At 43.4% G+C, this 16,620-nt stretch overlaps 1 protein-coding gene across 1 annotated transcript in view; it reads left to right on the top strand.

The window, feature by feature from the left end:
* The window catches only part of LOC109891294 (testis-expressed protein 264), an 86,609-nt gene that overhangs the window by 21,662 nt on the left and 48,327 nt on the right, over nt 1–16,620 (top strand). The window contains exon 2 of the mRNA XM_020483726.2: nt 6,578–6,799. Within this exon, the coding sequence (XP_020339315.1) occupies nt 6,578–6,799 (222 nt within the window). The remainder of the gene's footprint in view (nt 1–6,577; nt 6,800–16,620) is intronic.

Raw genomic sequence — 16,620 nt, 5'->3', positions numbered from 1 at the left:
TCACAGTACAGACATGGCAATTTATTGCCCTGGCCACATCTGCAGTCCTCATGCCTCCTTGCAGCATACCTAAGGCACGTTCACGCAGATGAGCAGGGTCCCTAGGCATCTTTCTTTTGGTGTTTTTCAGAGTCAGCAGAAAGGGCTCCTTAGTGTCCTAAGGTTTCATAACTGTGACCTTAATTGCCTACCGTCTGTAAGCTGTTAGTGTCTTAACGACCATTCCACAGGTGCATGTTCACTAATTGTTTATGGTTAATTGAACAAGCATGGGAAACAGTGTTTAAACCCTTTACAATGAAGATTTGTGAAGTTATTTGGATTTTTATGAATTATCTTTGAAAGACAGGGTCCTGAAAAAGGGACGTTTCTTCTTTTTTTGGCTGAGTTTATACACTGCTCAAAAAAATAAAGGGAACACTTAAACAACACAATGTAACTCCAAGTCAATCACACTTCTGTGAAATCAAACTGTCCACTTAGGAAGCAACACTGATTGACAATAAATTTCACATGCTGTTGTGCAAATGGAATAGACAACAGGTGGAAATTATAGGCAAATAGCAAGACACCCCCAATAAAGGAGTGATTCTGCAGGTGGGGACCACAGACCACTTCTCAGTTCCTATGCTTCCTGGCTGGTGTTTTGGTCACTTTTGAATGCTGGCGGTGCTTTCACTCTAGTGGTAGCATGAGACGGAGTCTACAACCCACACAAGTGTCTCAGGTAGTGCAGCTCATCCAGGATGGAACATCAATGCGAGCTGTGGCAAGAAGGTTTGCTGTGTCTGTCAGCGTAGTGTCCAGAGCATTGAGGCACTACCAGGAGACAGGCCAGTACATCAGGTGACGTGGAGGAGGCCGTAGGAGGGCAACAACCCAGCCACAGGACCGCTACCTCCGCCTTTGTGCAAGGAGGAGCACTGCCAGAGCCCTGCAAAATGACCTCCAGCAGGCCACAAATGTGCATGTGTCTGCTCAAACGGTCAGAAACAGACTCCATGAGGGTGGTATGAGGGCCCGACGTCCACAGGTGGGGGTTGTGCTTACAGCCCAACACCGTGCAGGACGTTTGGCATTTGCCAGAGAACACCAAGATTGGCAAATTCGCCACTGGTGCCCTGTGCTCTTCACAGATGAAAGCAGGTTCACACTGAGCACGTGACAGAGTCTGGAGACGCCGTGGAGAACGTTCTGCTGCCTGCAACATCCTCCAGCATGACCGGTTTGGCGGTGGGTCAGTCATGGTGTGGGGTGGCATTTCTTTGGGGGGCCGCACAGCCCTCCATGTGCTCGCCAGAGGTAGCCTGACTGCCATTAGGTACCGAGATGAGATCCTCAGACCCCTTGTGAGACCATATGCTGGTGCGGTTGGCCCTGGGTTCCTCCTAATGCAAGACAATGCTAGACCTCATGTGGCTGGAGTGTGTCAGCAGTTCCTGCAAGAGGAAGGCATTGATGCTATGGACTGGCCCGCCCGTTCCCCAGACCTGAATCCAAATGAGCACATCTGGGACATCATGTCTCGCTCCATCCACCAACGCCACGTTGCACCACAGACTGTCCAGGAGTTGGCGGATGCTTTAATCCAGGTCTGGGAGGAGATCCCTCAGGAGACCATCCGCCATCTCATCAGGAGCATGCCCAGGCGTTGTAGGGAGGTCATACAGGCACGTGGAGGCCACACACACTACCGAGCCTCATTTTGACTTGTTTTAAGGACATTACATCAAAGTTGGATCAGCCTGTAGTGTGGTTTTCCACTTTAATTTTGAGTGTGACTCCAAATCCAGACCTCCATGGGTTGATAAATTTGATTTCCATTGATAATTTTTGTGATTTTGTTGTCAGCACATTCAACTATGCATTTATTTGCAGAAAATGACAACTGGTCAAAATAACAAAAAAATATGTGGTGTTGTCAGACCTTGAATAATGCAAAGAAAATAAGTTCATATTCATAATTTAAACCTCACAAAACTCATATTTTAACTTAGGAAGAGTTCAGAAATCAATATTTGGTGGAATAATCCTGATTTTCAATCACAGCTTTCATGCGTCTTGGCATGCTCTCAGCAGTCTTTCACATTGATGTCGGGTGACTTTATGCCTATGCTGGCACACAAATTCAAGCAGCTCGGCTTTGTTTGATGGCTTGTGACCATCCATCTTCCTGTTGATCACATTCTAGAGGTTTTCAATGGGGTTCAGGTCTAGAGATTTGGCTGGCAATGACAGGGTCTTGATCTAGTGGTCCTCCATCTACACCTTGAGTAACGTGGCTGTGTGGCATGGAGCATTGTCCCCCTGGAAAAAACAGTCCTCAGAGTTGGGGAACATTGTCAGGGCAGAAGGAAGCAAGTTTTCTTCCAGGACTACCTTGTACTTGGCTTGATTCATGTGTCCTTCACAAAGACACACCTGCCCGATTCCAGCCTTGCTGAAGCACCCCCAGATAATCACCGATCCTCCACCAAATTTCACAATGGGTGCGAGACACTGTGGCTTGTAGCCCTCTCCAGGTCTCGCACCCACTGTGAAATTTGGTGGAGGATCGGTGATGAACTACATCTCCCCTGGAAAAAAGCATCTAGACAATATTTCCCTATATTACTGAGCTAGCATTTGGTTTGCAACAGTTGCGGTTTGTCTAAACCTTGCTGTCTGACCTGTGTAACAATGCTGCAGGTTTTTTGGCCACCGTGCCATGCTTATGAACGTGAAGAGACTGACTGACAGCTTCTCTGAACCAGAAAAATGCATTTATCATGATCATTATAATGGACACAGTATATCCAATGAAATTGCAATAGAAACAAATGTAAAACAAACTAATTCCCCCTGCCCTCCACCACAACTTTTCCCCCTGGAGACACTGAGCCAATTCAGGGGTTCTCAACTCCAAGAATCGGTCTTCTAACAAAATTGTCTGAAGTGTTTGAACGGTTTGGCCTACAAACTATTATGACCCCTCTATGGAAATATGAGACTTTCTGACCACGGTGGTGTACATGTCAGTTGTTTTGCTCTAGGTTGTCCACAGGCCTCATAAGACTCATCTGGAGGTCCCCCGTTACCAGTTGAAAAAATGAATGGGAGTACAGTACATGACCCAAAGTATGTGGACATGTGCTCGTCCAGCATCTTATTCTTAATCATGGGCAATAATATGTTATATGTTATGTTATTGTTGGTTCCCCATTTGCTGCTATAACAGCCCCCACTCTTCTGGGACTTAGGATATGAAAATTGGTGAGAAATCAGCCGTTTTATTGGCCATTGGTTTGTACACAATCCGGAGGTCATTTCGGATGTGCCATGAGTCTTAATTTGCATTAAGTGGCTCCTCTTTTTCTACCCTTTAATGGATGATTCGATTCACTCCCCAGATTGGAGAGAGAACCACCAAGCACAACTGAACAGCCAAAAGTAGCAGTCAGTGTCTTAGAGCCTAACAAGAGCCTTGCTCTTAACATTGCCTGCCAACTGTGGTGGATTCTAAAACTTGTCCTTTATTTGTATTTCTTTATTTGTGTAATATTTGTTTTCCTTTCACATGGTTTGTTAAGCTGTTTTCTGCCAGCCAATCTTCTGTCTCTTCTTTGTGACTCATCCGTTTGTTAGAAGGTGAACATTTTGGGAGACTGAAGGAACCGTCTGTCTGTGAAATTGGTTGGCTATTTTTCAGACGGTGGACAATTTTTTTGGGGGGGAGGTGACTTGTAGACTTTGATGGGCATAGATAAAGGTGGGTTTAGATAAAGGCAGTGTTTACAACAATAGTGGTTTTGCAGTCCTTAATTGCTGCGGCAGGCTTCAGGGGGTTGTTGAGGGAGGGAAGGAGAAAGAAAGAGAGGAGGCATCCTTCTCATCCATGGAGGCAGTTTGCATGTATAATTACAGGCTCTCTGAGTGACTGTAATGAGAGAAAGGTAGAGGGACAGAACAACAGCGATAGAGCGAGTCGGAAGCGAGAGTTCAATTTGGAAATTGTTCCACGGTTGAGGCTGAGGACAAACATATTGACACATTTTCAGATTGTTTTTAGAATAATGATACATGATTGTTGTAGAACTAACGCTGCAGATAGCAGTACTGGGTGATTTGAAAAGCCATAGTCAATCAATCAATAATATAATTATTATTTTAGCAAAAATGTTTATTCTGTAGAAGCTATGAGAATAGAACGGTTCAGTACTTTTGTGAAGCATCACAGCACAGTTGAAAAATATATGGCAAATAGAAATCCGAAATGTTGAGAGATAGATGGGACAGGTTGAATGGACAAGAAGGGTGGGACTAATAACAAGAATACCAATGTAAAACATACGGGGTCTGTAAAATGTATACAGGTTCAGAAATGTTGCGAAATAGCACAGTTACAAATAGAAATCAAACTGGATGGACATCAGAAATAGAGGAAATAGTAAAAACAAACAAAATCTAACTATTGTAAAATAGATTGTCTGTAAAATGTGTATAATATGAATAAACTGAAGGTAGAAGCCTAAGTGTTATTGTTTATTAGTTTACTCCAATTGGAGGAAGGATGGTGGGGTTTGCGGGGAATAAAAAAGGTATATTCTAAAATAAGTACGTATCACTATATACAGTGGGGAGAACAAGTATTTGATTCCCTGCCGATTTTGCAGGTTTTCCTACTTACAAAGCATGTAGAGGTCTGTAATTTTTTATCATAGGTACACTTCAACTGTGAGAGACGGAATCTAAAACAAAAATCCAGAAAATCACATTGTATGATTTTTAAGTAATTAATTTGCATTTTATTGCATGACATAAGTATTTGATCACCTACCAACCAGTAAGAAATTCGGCTCTCACAGATCTGTTAGTTTTTCTTTAAGAACCCCTCCACTCATTACCTGTATTTACTGCACCTGTTTGAACTCGTTACCTGAATAAAAGACACCTGTCCACATACTCTATCAAACAGACTCCAACCTCTCCACAATGGCCAAGACCAGAGAGCTGTGTAAGGACATCAGGGATAAAATTGTAGACCTGCACAAGGCTGGGATGGGCTACAGGACAATAGGCAAGCAGCTTGGTGAGAAGGCAACAACTGTTGGCGCAATTATTAGAAAATGGAAGAAGTTCAAGATGACGGTCAATCACCCTTGGTCTGGGGCTCCATGCAAGATCTTACCTCGTGGGGCATCAATGATCATGAGGAAGGTGAGGGATCAGCCCAGAACTACACAGCAGGACCTGGTCAATGATCTGAAGAGTGCTGGGACCACAGTCTCAAAAAGAACCATTAGTAACACACTACGCCGTCATGGATTAAAATCCTGCAGCGCACGCAAGGTCCCCTGCTCAAGCCAGCGCATGTCCAGGCCCGTCGGAAGTTTGCCCATGACCATCTGGATGATCCAGAGAGGAATGGGAGAAGGTCATGTGGTCTGATGAGACAGAAATAGAGCTTTTTGGTCTAAACTCCACTCGCCGTGTTTGGGGGAGGAAGAAGGATGAGTACAACCCCAAGAACACCATCCCAACCGTGAAGCATGGAGGTGGAAAGATCATTCTTTGGGGATGCTTTTCTGCAAAGGGGACAGGACGACTGCACCATATTGAGGGGAGGATGGATGGGGCCATGTATCGCGAGATCTTGGCCAACAACCTCCTTCCCTCAGTAAGAGCATTGAAGATGGGTGTTGGCTGGGTCTTCCAGCATGACAACGACCCGAAACACACAGCCAGGGCAACTAAGGAGTGGCTCCGTAAGAAGCATCTCAAGGTTCTGGAGTGGCCTAGCCAGTCTCCAGACCTGAACCCAATAGAACATCTTTGGAGGGAGCTGAAAGTCCATATTGCCCAGCGACAGCCCCGAAACCTGAAGGATTCTGGAGAAGGTCTGTATGGAGGAGTGGGCCAAAATCCCTGCTGCAGTGTGTGCAAACCTGGTCAAGAACTACAGGAAACGTATGATCTCTGTAATTGCAAACAAAGGTTTCTGTACCAAATATTAAGTTCTGCTTTTCTGATGTATCAAATACTTATGTCATGCAATATTAAATACTTAATTACAAATTAAATACTTAAAAATACTTAAATACAAATTAAATACTTAAAAATCATACAATGTGATTTTCTGGATTTTTGTTTTAGATTCTGTCTCTCACAGTTGAAGTGTACCTATGATAAAACTTGCAGACCTCTACATGCTTTGTAAGTAGGAAACACTGCCGATTTTGCAGGTTATCAAATACTTGTTCTCCCCACTGTAGGTATGTGTATGTATATATGTGTATATGGATATATATATTTACCCCAAAAATATATACAGGATTGGAAATGATGCAGACATTTACATTGATGGAAGCAACAATCTTTCTGCAATATTAATCTGATTCACCCCTAAAGATTTTTTTTACATGATTGCTGTATAAACACCACAAATAGGCAACAACCCAATAGAAACTAAAGCAATCACATTAAATGCAAACAGACTGTTGTCACAACAGATTGTTCATTTCTGCCTCACAGTGAGATTTAACCTTTTGCTGACAAGACTCTCTCCCCCCCTTCCGTCCTTCCTTCCTTTTTTCTCTAGGTGATAGGAGAGAAGTGTCGCTGTGCGGTGGGTAGTGTCCTGAGTGAGGGCGATACTAGGCCCAGTGAGGAGCTCCAACAGCTCTATGAGAAGTTTGGTTTCCGGGTCTTCAGCTTCCCAGAGGTCACTCACGTGGTCAGCGCCTCCTTTCCCCACAGGACACCCCTGTCAATCTTCTTTGGGGTGCAGAGAGTCTACCCCCAGCTGGAGAGCTACATCAAGGTAATAATATACAGTATGACCGACTGCCTTCTGTTTTCTCCTCTGCCTCTCACCCCTTTATCCATGGTCTCCTTTATTCGTCCCTATCCATACTTATCTATGCTGTCCTATCCTATACCCTAAGAACCATCCACTCCCTAGGCCAAGTCCTGCATGTTTACTCCAGCCCTTAGCCCAACACCCCATCCCTCCCTTGTATCCACTGACCCAGTACAGCAGCAGGCCTGGGGCTGCTGGGAAAGTGAGTCATTGCGGAGTCTGAGCCGTGGGTTTCTCAAGGGTTAATTAGGTAGCATTCTGGTGCAGGTGGCATCACCATGGGCTGCCAGCAATGTGTGTGTGTGTGTGTGTGTGTGTGTATGTGTGCGCGCGTGCAAGTGAATGTCTGCCTCCCCTGCCACATTCCCTGGCTGGCGATGCCATCTGCCCTGGACCTGACGCTGCTAAAGTCTGGCCAGCGTCACTCAGTGGCACTTGACCCATTTGTATAAGTTGCTTTGGACTCTGACAAATGATTTTCATTACATCGAAGGAACATTACGTTTTGTCTTTCATTGCATGGTTCCCAGATACAGGGCTTAAACAATCGTAACCGTCCGATACAGTCTTGTGCCAGTTGCCTCTCTACTTCCTAGACCTATACCATCTGCCTTCTGTCTTGGGGATTTACAAATGACTATTCAGCTTTAGCTCCTTGCATTGGTACTTTGAGGCTGGGGGTGTCTCAAATATGTGACCGATCAACTCTTTTCAGTCTTATGTTGCAAGATCTGAAATAGTGTTTTTTACATTGGATAACAGACTGTGGAACAATGGGAAAGTAAATCTGGTTTGAATGTTGATTAACGTAACCCCACTTTTGCAAAAGTAGCCCCTTAATGTTTTGTTCCACCAACTGGAGAGTTCTTCTTTGTCTACACCCATTCAGCATCGTTCAAAACTCTGTCAACTTCTTCCTTGACAACAATACTGTTGATCGGCGTTTCTTCCCCATCACCCTCATCAGAAGACTACAGTGTCTGGTTCAATGAAAATGTTCTTAAATCAGGTTTTTCCTCATCGTCTGATTTTATTTTCAGAGTCAGAGAGAGTCAGCATGGCACGATCATCCTCCAGAAAGTACTTTTTCCCACTGATCTTTGTTGATAGCGCCTGCTTAATTCAGGGAAGCAATGTTGTTGAGAGCAGTGGCAACACTTTTGCAGTTCTCAATGGCCACTATATCTTTCAAAAAACATGTGGTAGCAAGGGTTTTCTACACATACTGAGCAGCTCATGTTATAGACAAAATCATGCTACATGGCATGTCCAGCCCATCCATTATCTCATCCAGTCATGGCTAGAGGGAAGGTTCCTGTCTTTTTTTCCGTGGCTAAACCAACTAGGCTCGTAATTTAACAATTGTATTTGTATTTACAGATTGCATACAAGTTTGTTATTAAGGCACATGAAAGTTCACATGTTCCAGAAGGCATTTCTGCCAAAAAACATTCAAATGCCTCTCCAGTGAAGTAGTGACAAGCGACATACACCTAGCTTCCTGACACGGGTCACATATGATTGCTGTCTATTTAATCCTCGGTCTATGTGTCATGGTACAGTTCCCAGTTTTAGTGCTAAACCAGTCTTTTACAGTTTTTTTTTAAAATATTGAATTTGTTCTACTGAGTGGGTGAAAGGTGAGCTCTGAGTGTTGGAAAATGTTGAGGGAAGCAGAAAAATCTAGGCTAGTAGTAGGTGTGAGTGATTGTGTTTATTTGCGTGAGTTGGTGTGTGTATTGTGTGCGAAACTCATTTTGATGAATGAGTTCATGTCCATTTATAATCCCTAGTGACAGTGGGTGTTTGCAGTGGCGGTCTAAGGAAGATAGATTCCTACAGTGTATTCACTTATTGTGACATTTTTTAATTAGAAATGTTTCCTATCCACCACATGAACTAGGCCTAAATATGTTGGTGAGAGAATGGAATTCACTTTCATTTCAATGTATTATTCAATGTAAAATGTTTATTTGGGTATTTAACATTCCTATCCATCATGCTTGCACAGTGTCTCTCCTTACTGCTTTTCTTCTGAAGGCATTTTGTATCTGTCCTCCCCCTCTCATTTTAAACACAGTGATTCGCTATGTGAGCTGTATCAGGCTCTGAATGTATGTAGTCTCTCTTGGAAGCTCCGCATGCTCAGATCTCTGGGGAGTTATCCTCCCAGTTGCATAGGGAGCATCTCTCTCTGTTTCTCTCTCTCTGTGTGTGTGACACATTCTGGTGACAGTAGACTCCCTAGACCCTACCAGAATGACTTCTCATAAAAGCATGATTTTGATGTTCTTACCGTCAGTCCTTAACCTTATCATATAAAATGTGTCATGATAAGAAAACAGCATTCAGTTATACCCATTGATTTGCACTTAGGTGTTAGAATCTGTGTGGACTTACTCCGCAGAAGCTGTGGGGAAACATCATTATGAAACATCATTCTGTCTCCACTGACTCTCTCGGCTGTGTAGCAAGTTCATTTTGTATCTGGACGTGGTTGTCAGATAATGAGAATCTCCCGTAGTTTTTTTTGGGGTTCTGCACTCTACCTTTTTCTCTTAAAAAAAAAAAAAGCCAGACATGATTAGTTTAATTCAAGTGTTCTGCCTTTTCTCTTATTTATCTTTCTTTACCGGTGATAGGCTACAATATTCAAAGTTATATTATATATAAGAGCCTCTTGAAAACCAAACATTGCATAAAAACCTTGTTACATACATTTTATTTGATGGATTATCCATGAAAACAATTTGGCCTTGATTCTGAATCATAATATGAACTTAGACTACATCTGCATAAATCTACACATGAGTAATTTGATGTCAAGTGGCAGAGCGTATTGTGTGGCCAACCACTGATGTTCTGTGTGCCTCTTCACGCACACTTTGTTAGATTTTTTTATTTTGTTCAAGATGCAAGGGGATCCTTATGGCAATGAATCAAAACACAATGTAGTGAGTGAACATCAACTACTGGAGCGGGAGAATGGTCATGGAGTGAAACACTTGTCCTGCTAACGTTTTATTCATGAGTAATGAATGTGTAGTAAACAACACTGCAACATATAATGCCCTGTGGCGTTTGACCATGCCACGTAAACACACACACACACACACACAGAGAGTATAGCCCCTTTTTTAAACTACTCCCATTCAAATGTAAGTTCACAGCCTGTCACGGAAAGCAGCCCAGCACCCTCTGTACTTATTACATGCTCCCCCATATCAAATCTTTGCACCCTGGGCCCAATCCAATATCCACACTGCCACGAGTCACCACCATCTCTCATTCTGCCGCCGTTACGCTGACCACCTGTCTGCTTCTAGCTCCTCTGTCTGTGTGTGTGTGCGCAGACAGAGGGGGGGGGGGGGCGCATGACCTGGAGGTGATTTTGTTTGTCGAAAGACTGAAAAGGTAACTTCTGGTGACTTTAAAAAAATACATTATACTCCAAAATGCATTAAAAGTAAATGATGTTGATGCCATCTGAAATAGAACTGATGCGTGTCACTGCACTGTAGGGAGATGATGTGGAGCAAGTGGTGGTTGTACACTCCTGGCTCTCATTTGTGCCACTGCTCGCTCTGTTTGCTACAAATATACACTACTGTTCAAAAGTTTGGGGTCACTTAGAAATGTCCTTGTTTTTGAAAGAGAAGGACATTTTTTTGGCCGTTACAATAACATCAAATTGATCAGAAATGCAGTGTAGACATTGTTAATGTTGTAAATGACTATTGTAGCTGGAAACGGCAGATTTTTTATGAAATATCTTCATAGGCGTACAGAGGCCCATTATCAGCAACCATCACTCCTGTGTTCCAATGGCACATTGTGTTAGCTAATCCAAGTTTATCATTTTGAAAGGCTAATTGTTCATTAGAAGACCCTTTTTCAATTATGTTATAACACCTGATAACTGTGGTGCTGATTTAAGAAGCAATAAAACTGGCCTTCTTTAGACTAGTTGAGTATCTGGAGCGTCAGCATTTGTAGGCTCAAAATGGCCAGAAACAAAGTCCTTCCTTCTGAAACTCTTCAGTCTATTCTTGTTCAGAGAAATGTGAGAAATTGCCAAGAAACTGAAGATCTGGTACAGCGCTGTGTACTACTCCCTTCTCAGAACATTGCAAACTGTCTCTATCCAGAATCGAAAGAAGAGTGGGAGGCCCCGGTGCACAATTGAGCAAGAGGACTAGTACATTAGTGTGTCTAGTTTGAGAAACAGATGCCTCACAAGTCCTCAACTGGCAGCTTCAACAGTACCCGCAAAACACCAGTCTCAATGTCAACTGTGAAGAGGCGACTCCGGGATGCTGGCCTTCTAGCCAGAGTTCCTATGTCCCCTGGCTGTGTTATTTTTGCCTGTCTTAATCTTTTGTTTTTATTGGCCAGTTTGAGATATGGCTTTTTCTTTGCAACTCTGCCTAGAAGGCCAGCATCCCGGAGTCGCCTCTTTACTGTTGACGTTGAGACTGGTGAGGGAGGAGGATGTCTTCCCTGTAAAGCACTGCGTTGAGATTGCCTGCAATGACAACAAGAAAGGCCTCTTTAGTGTCCTAAGTTTTCATAACTGTGACCTTAATTGTCTACCGTCTGTAAACTGTTAGCGTCTTAACGACAGTTCCACAGGTACATGTTCATTTATTGTTTATGGTTCATTGAACAAGCATGGGAAACAGTGTGTTAACCCTTTACAATGAAGATCTGTGAAGTTATTTGGATTTTTACGAATTATCTTTGAAAGACAGCGTCCTGATAAAGGGCCGTTTACTTTTTTGCTGATTGTGTGTGTGTGTGTGTGTGTGTGTGTGTGACAGTGTACCACTGATGGGTCCTGTGAGGTGCTGCTCTTATGTGCTCTTCTTCATTTTTGATGGCTCCCCTGCCCTCTGCAACCCGTGTGTGTGTGCCCTCCACTGGCTTCCATCACAACTGTAAAGAGTGTCTGGGGACTTGGGGATTGGGGTCTGACTGCGCTGTGTGTGTGCACGCAGCAACAACCAGAGTTTGTGCCATGCCGAGGCCTAGCGTGGCCCATCCATCCCCCAGTGATGTTAATATGATTATCCATTATTAATGATGTCGTCTTCCAGCATTAGGGCTTTATTGTTAGACATCAGGTCTCTCTCCCAGGAGTGTACTTCCAGTGCAGACTCTTAACAGTGGAAGGAAGCAGACAAGTCCACTAGTCCAGTGCAACGCCTGGCCAGGCCTTATACAATGGCCACATCTGTTGAACCTTACACCTCATTTTCTGTCCGCACAATAACATTTTCTCTGTTTGAATGTCCACACACTAGCATACTATTCAGAATGAAGCAATGTCTTGGCTAGGCATTTTCAAGTGGTCTGGTAGTACGGAGATCTGAACATAGCCAATGTCTCTTATCTCTGTCTATTTACAGGCTATTTCATTATGATCTGCCATTCAATATTCCTATTCACAAACTGTCAGAAAACTCCAAGTGGGTGTGATGGGCTGGCTGGGCTGTAGCCTACTTCATACAAATGCCTCATACTCCTGCACATCAACTCGGTACTGCTATTCCCTGTATATAGCCATGTTATTTTTATTTGTTTCTTTGTAATCTTTATCTTCAACTCTGCATTGTTGGTAAAGGACCCAAAAGTAAGCATGTCACTGTTAGTCTACACCTTTTATTAATTAAGCATGTGACAAATAATATTTGATTTGATCAAATCAAATCAAATGTATTTATATAGCCCTTCGTACATCAGCTGATATCTCAAAGTGCTATACAGAAACACAGCCTAAAACCCCAAACAGCAAGCAATGCAGGTGTAGAAGCACGGTGGCTAGGAAAAACTCCCTAGAATGGCCAAAACCTAGGAAAAAACCTAGAGAGGAACCAGGCTATGAGGGGTGGCCAGTCCTCTTCTGGCTGTGCCGGGTGGAGATTATAACAGAACATGTTCATAAATGACCAGCATGGTCAAATAATAATAATCACAGTAGTTGTCGAGGGTGCAGCAAGTCAGCACCTCAGGAGTAAATGTAAATTGGCTTTTCATAGCCGATCATTAAGAGTATCTCTACCACTCCTGCTGTCTCCTGAGAGTTGAAAACAGCAGGTCTGGGACAGGAAGCACGTCCGGTGAACAGGTCAGGATTCCATAGCCGCAGGCAGAACAGTTGAAACTGGAGCAGCAGCACAGCCAGGTGGACTGGGGACAGCAAGGAGTCATCATGCCAGGTAGTCCTGAGGCATGGTCCTAGGGCTCAGGTCCTCCGAGAGAGAGAGAGAAAGAAAGAGAGAATTAGAGAGAGCATGCTTAAATTCACACAGGACACCGGATAAGACAGGAGAAGTTCTCCAGATATAACAAACTGACCCTAGCCCCCGACACAAACTACTGCAGCATAAATACTGGAGGCTGAGACAGGAGGGATCAGGAGACACTGTGGCCCCATCCGATGATACCCCCGGACAGGGCCAAACAGGAAGGATATAACCCCACACCACTAGAGTGATATCTTCAACCACCAACTTACCATCCTGAGACAAGGCCGAGTATAGCCCACAAAGATCTTCGCCACGGCACAACCCATGGGGGGCGCCAACCCAGACAGGAAGATCACATCAGTGACTCAACCTACTCAAGTGATGCACCACTCTTAGGGACGGCATGAAAGAGCACCAGTAAGCCAGTGACCCCTGTAATAGGGTTAGAGGCAGAGAATCCCAGTGGAAAGAGGGGAACCGGCCAGGCAGAGACAGCAAGGGCGGTTCTTTGCTCCAGAGCCTTTCCGTTCAACTTCACACTCCTGGGCCAGACTACACTCAATCATATGATCCACTGAAGAGATGAGTCTTCAGTAAAGACTTAAAGGTTGAGACTGAGTCTGCGTCTCTCACATGGGTAGGCAGACCATTCCATAAAAATTTAGCTCTATAGGAGAAAACCCTGCCTCCAGCTGTTTGCTTTGAAATTCTAGGGAAAATTAGGAGGCCTGCGTCTTGTGACCGTAGCGTACGTGTAGGTATGTACGGCAGGACCAAATCAGAGAGATAGGTAGGAGCAAGCCCTTGTAATCAGCCCTTGCCTTAACAGGAAGCCAGTGTAGGGAGGCTAGCACTGGAGTAATATGATCAAATTTTTGGGTTCTAGTCAGGATTCTAGCAGCCATATTTATCACTAACTGTGCTTTATCCGGGTAGCCGGAAAGTAGAGCATTGCAGTTGTCTAAACGAGAAGTAACAAAAGCATGGATTAATTTGTCTGCATCATTTTTGACAGAAAGTTTCAGATTTTTGCAATGTTACGTAGATGGAAAAAAGCTGTCCTTGAAACAGTCTTGATATGTTCGTCAAAAGAGAGATCTGGGTCCAGAGTAACGCAGAGGTCCTTCACAGTTTTATTTGAGACGACTGTACAACCATTAAGATTAATTGTCAGATTCAACAGAAGATCTCTTTGTTTCTTGGGACCTAAAACAAGCATGTCTGTTTTGTCCGAATTTAAAAGTAGAACGTTTGCAGCCATCCACTTCCTTATGTCTGAAACACAGACTTCTAGCGAGGGCAATTTTGGGGCTTCACCATGTTTCATTGAAATGTACAGCTGTGTGTCATCCGCTGTCGTGAAGTTGTATTAGTTAATGTGACGACTGTTGCTCATCGAATGATTACAAGTTTCTAATTGCGTGATTAACTGAATCAAGCAATTATTAACTCATTAACCTGGGGCACCATGGGAAAACTAGTTTTTATTGAGTTTCTATTTCCCTAATTAACTCAAAGAATATCAGAATATCGATTTTACAACAGCTGCTAATTAACCAATTACCTCTACCAATCTCGTTCTGAACGTCATATAGCCCGTGAATCTTCACGACCCGGGTCTCACCAATGAGTTCGTATCACACCAATCTTAGTTGAATATTTATTTACTAAAAAGCTAAAATGATGAAAAAAGGTACACATAGATAAAACACATTATAGGCTATTGATTAGAACTACGATTAACACTATGGCGCGTGTTACCCAAAATGGGGATTTCAAGGAGAGAGAGAAAAAAGAAAGTACAAGAGAGAAATATACATTTGGGAGAATTTGTCAGCTATGCTATTCTAACCCTAGCCTTGCCCCAAACTGCCGCTCTTATGGGTCAGAATATAATGATGTAATTACGTGGGGATGATCTCCGAGGATTCTCTGCGTGGACCGTTCAAGGGACCGTTCAGCTGCTCGATGACGCACTGCTCCGGGCGCACCTCTCTGATCGTACTCCCGATGTCAGTGTCCCTTTGGCTTAGAGGTCTGTTCCCTCACCCTTGCTCTGGAGGGGGTCTTCTGAGGACAGACAGCTCTGTAGCTCAGAGCTCACAGCATAGGAATGAAACCCTTTAGATACCACGATTTGCTGGGATTGGATGCTAAGGGTGTCCGGCTTGAATTCACCCGCTTAGAAACAGCTACTCATCCGTAGCTTGGATAGAAAAGGATTTCTTTGTCTTCAAACTTGTGTTGCGTTCTGGGTTCGTTGACTTTTTAGACCTTGGCTGCAGCTTGGGTCATGTAGTCTTCTATGGAAATTCTTTACTCACAGGTTTTATACCCTTGGGTCAGAAGTGGGCGTAACCGCCTTTAGGGCAATTCTCTGGGCGTACCAAGTTAAGAGGGCATGGTCTAGATTTGACTTAAATCCAATTTTAGACAACTAACTTCACATTTCATCTTCCCCAAAACATTCTCTTTGATTTTGATATTTTCCATACAACGTACAATGTATAAACATCAAGCATATACTAGGAAAACTCTTCACGTTACAATGTTTTCGTAATAACGTCATCTATTAACCTTTAATAACAAAACAAAAATGACATACATTTTCATATTCCATCTATCGTCATGACCACCATTGTGGCTGACGGAAACCATTGTTCCAAAGTCCCTTTATTTCATGTTTAATGTTCTGCGGCTGGTTCTCCATAGTAGCAGGACAAAGGAATTTGTCTGTGGCCTGAGATTTACCAGGGGCGTGAGGGGTCATAAAACCCCCACATCTTCAAACCCCTAGATCTCTCCTCCTCTGTTGGGGTTGAGAGATAATAGGTAGGGGTGTGGTCTCCTGTAACCTGACCTGGTCAGGACAGTCATGACACTGCATAGCAGTGAAAGTTAACATTATGTTTTTGAATGACATAGGTAAAATATATAGTGAAAACAATAGTGGTCCTAAAACGGAATCTTGAGGAACACCGAAATTTACAGTTGATTTGTCAGAGGACAAACCAGTCACAAACTGATGTCTTTCCGACAGATAAGAACTAAACCAGGCCAGAACTTGTCCGTGTAGACCAATTTGGGTTTCCAATCTCTACAAAAGAATGTGGTGATCGATGGTATCAAAAGCAGCACTAAGGTCTAGGAGCACGAGGACAGATGCAGAGCCTCGGTCTGATGTCATTAAATGGTCATTTACCACCTTCACAGGTCCAGTCTCAGTGCTATGATGGGGTCTAAAACCAGACTGAAGCATTTCGTATACATTGTTTGTCTTCAGGAAGGCAGTGAGTTGCTGCGCAACAGCTTTTTCTAACAGCTTTTTCTAGTTTTGAGAGGAATGGAAGATCCGATATAGGCTGATAGTTTTTTATATTTTCTGGGTCAAGGTTTGGTTTTTTCAAGAGGCTTTATTACTGCCACTTTTAGTGAGTTTGGTATACATCCGTTGGATAGAGAGCCATTTATTATGTTCAACATAGGAGGGCCAAGCACATAAAGCAGCTCTTTCAGTAGTTTAGTTGGAATAGG

Source organism: Oncorhynchus kisutch, linkage group LG5 (genome assembly GCF_002021735.2).
Source record: "Oncorhynchus kisutch isolate 150728-3 linkage group LG5, Okis_V2, whole genome shotgun sequence".
NCBI classification, from domain to species: Eukaryota; Metazoa; Chordata; class Actinopteri; order Salmoniformes; family Salmonidae; genus Oncorhynchus; species Oncorhynchus kisutch.
The sequence above is the reverse complement of the archived record's forward strand: the minus strand, read 5'-3'. Positions and strand labels throughout refer to the sequence as shown.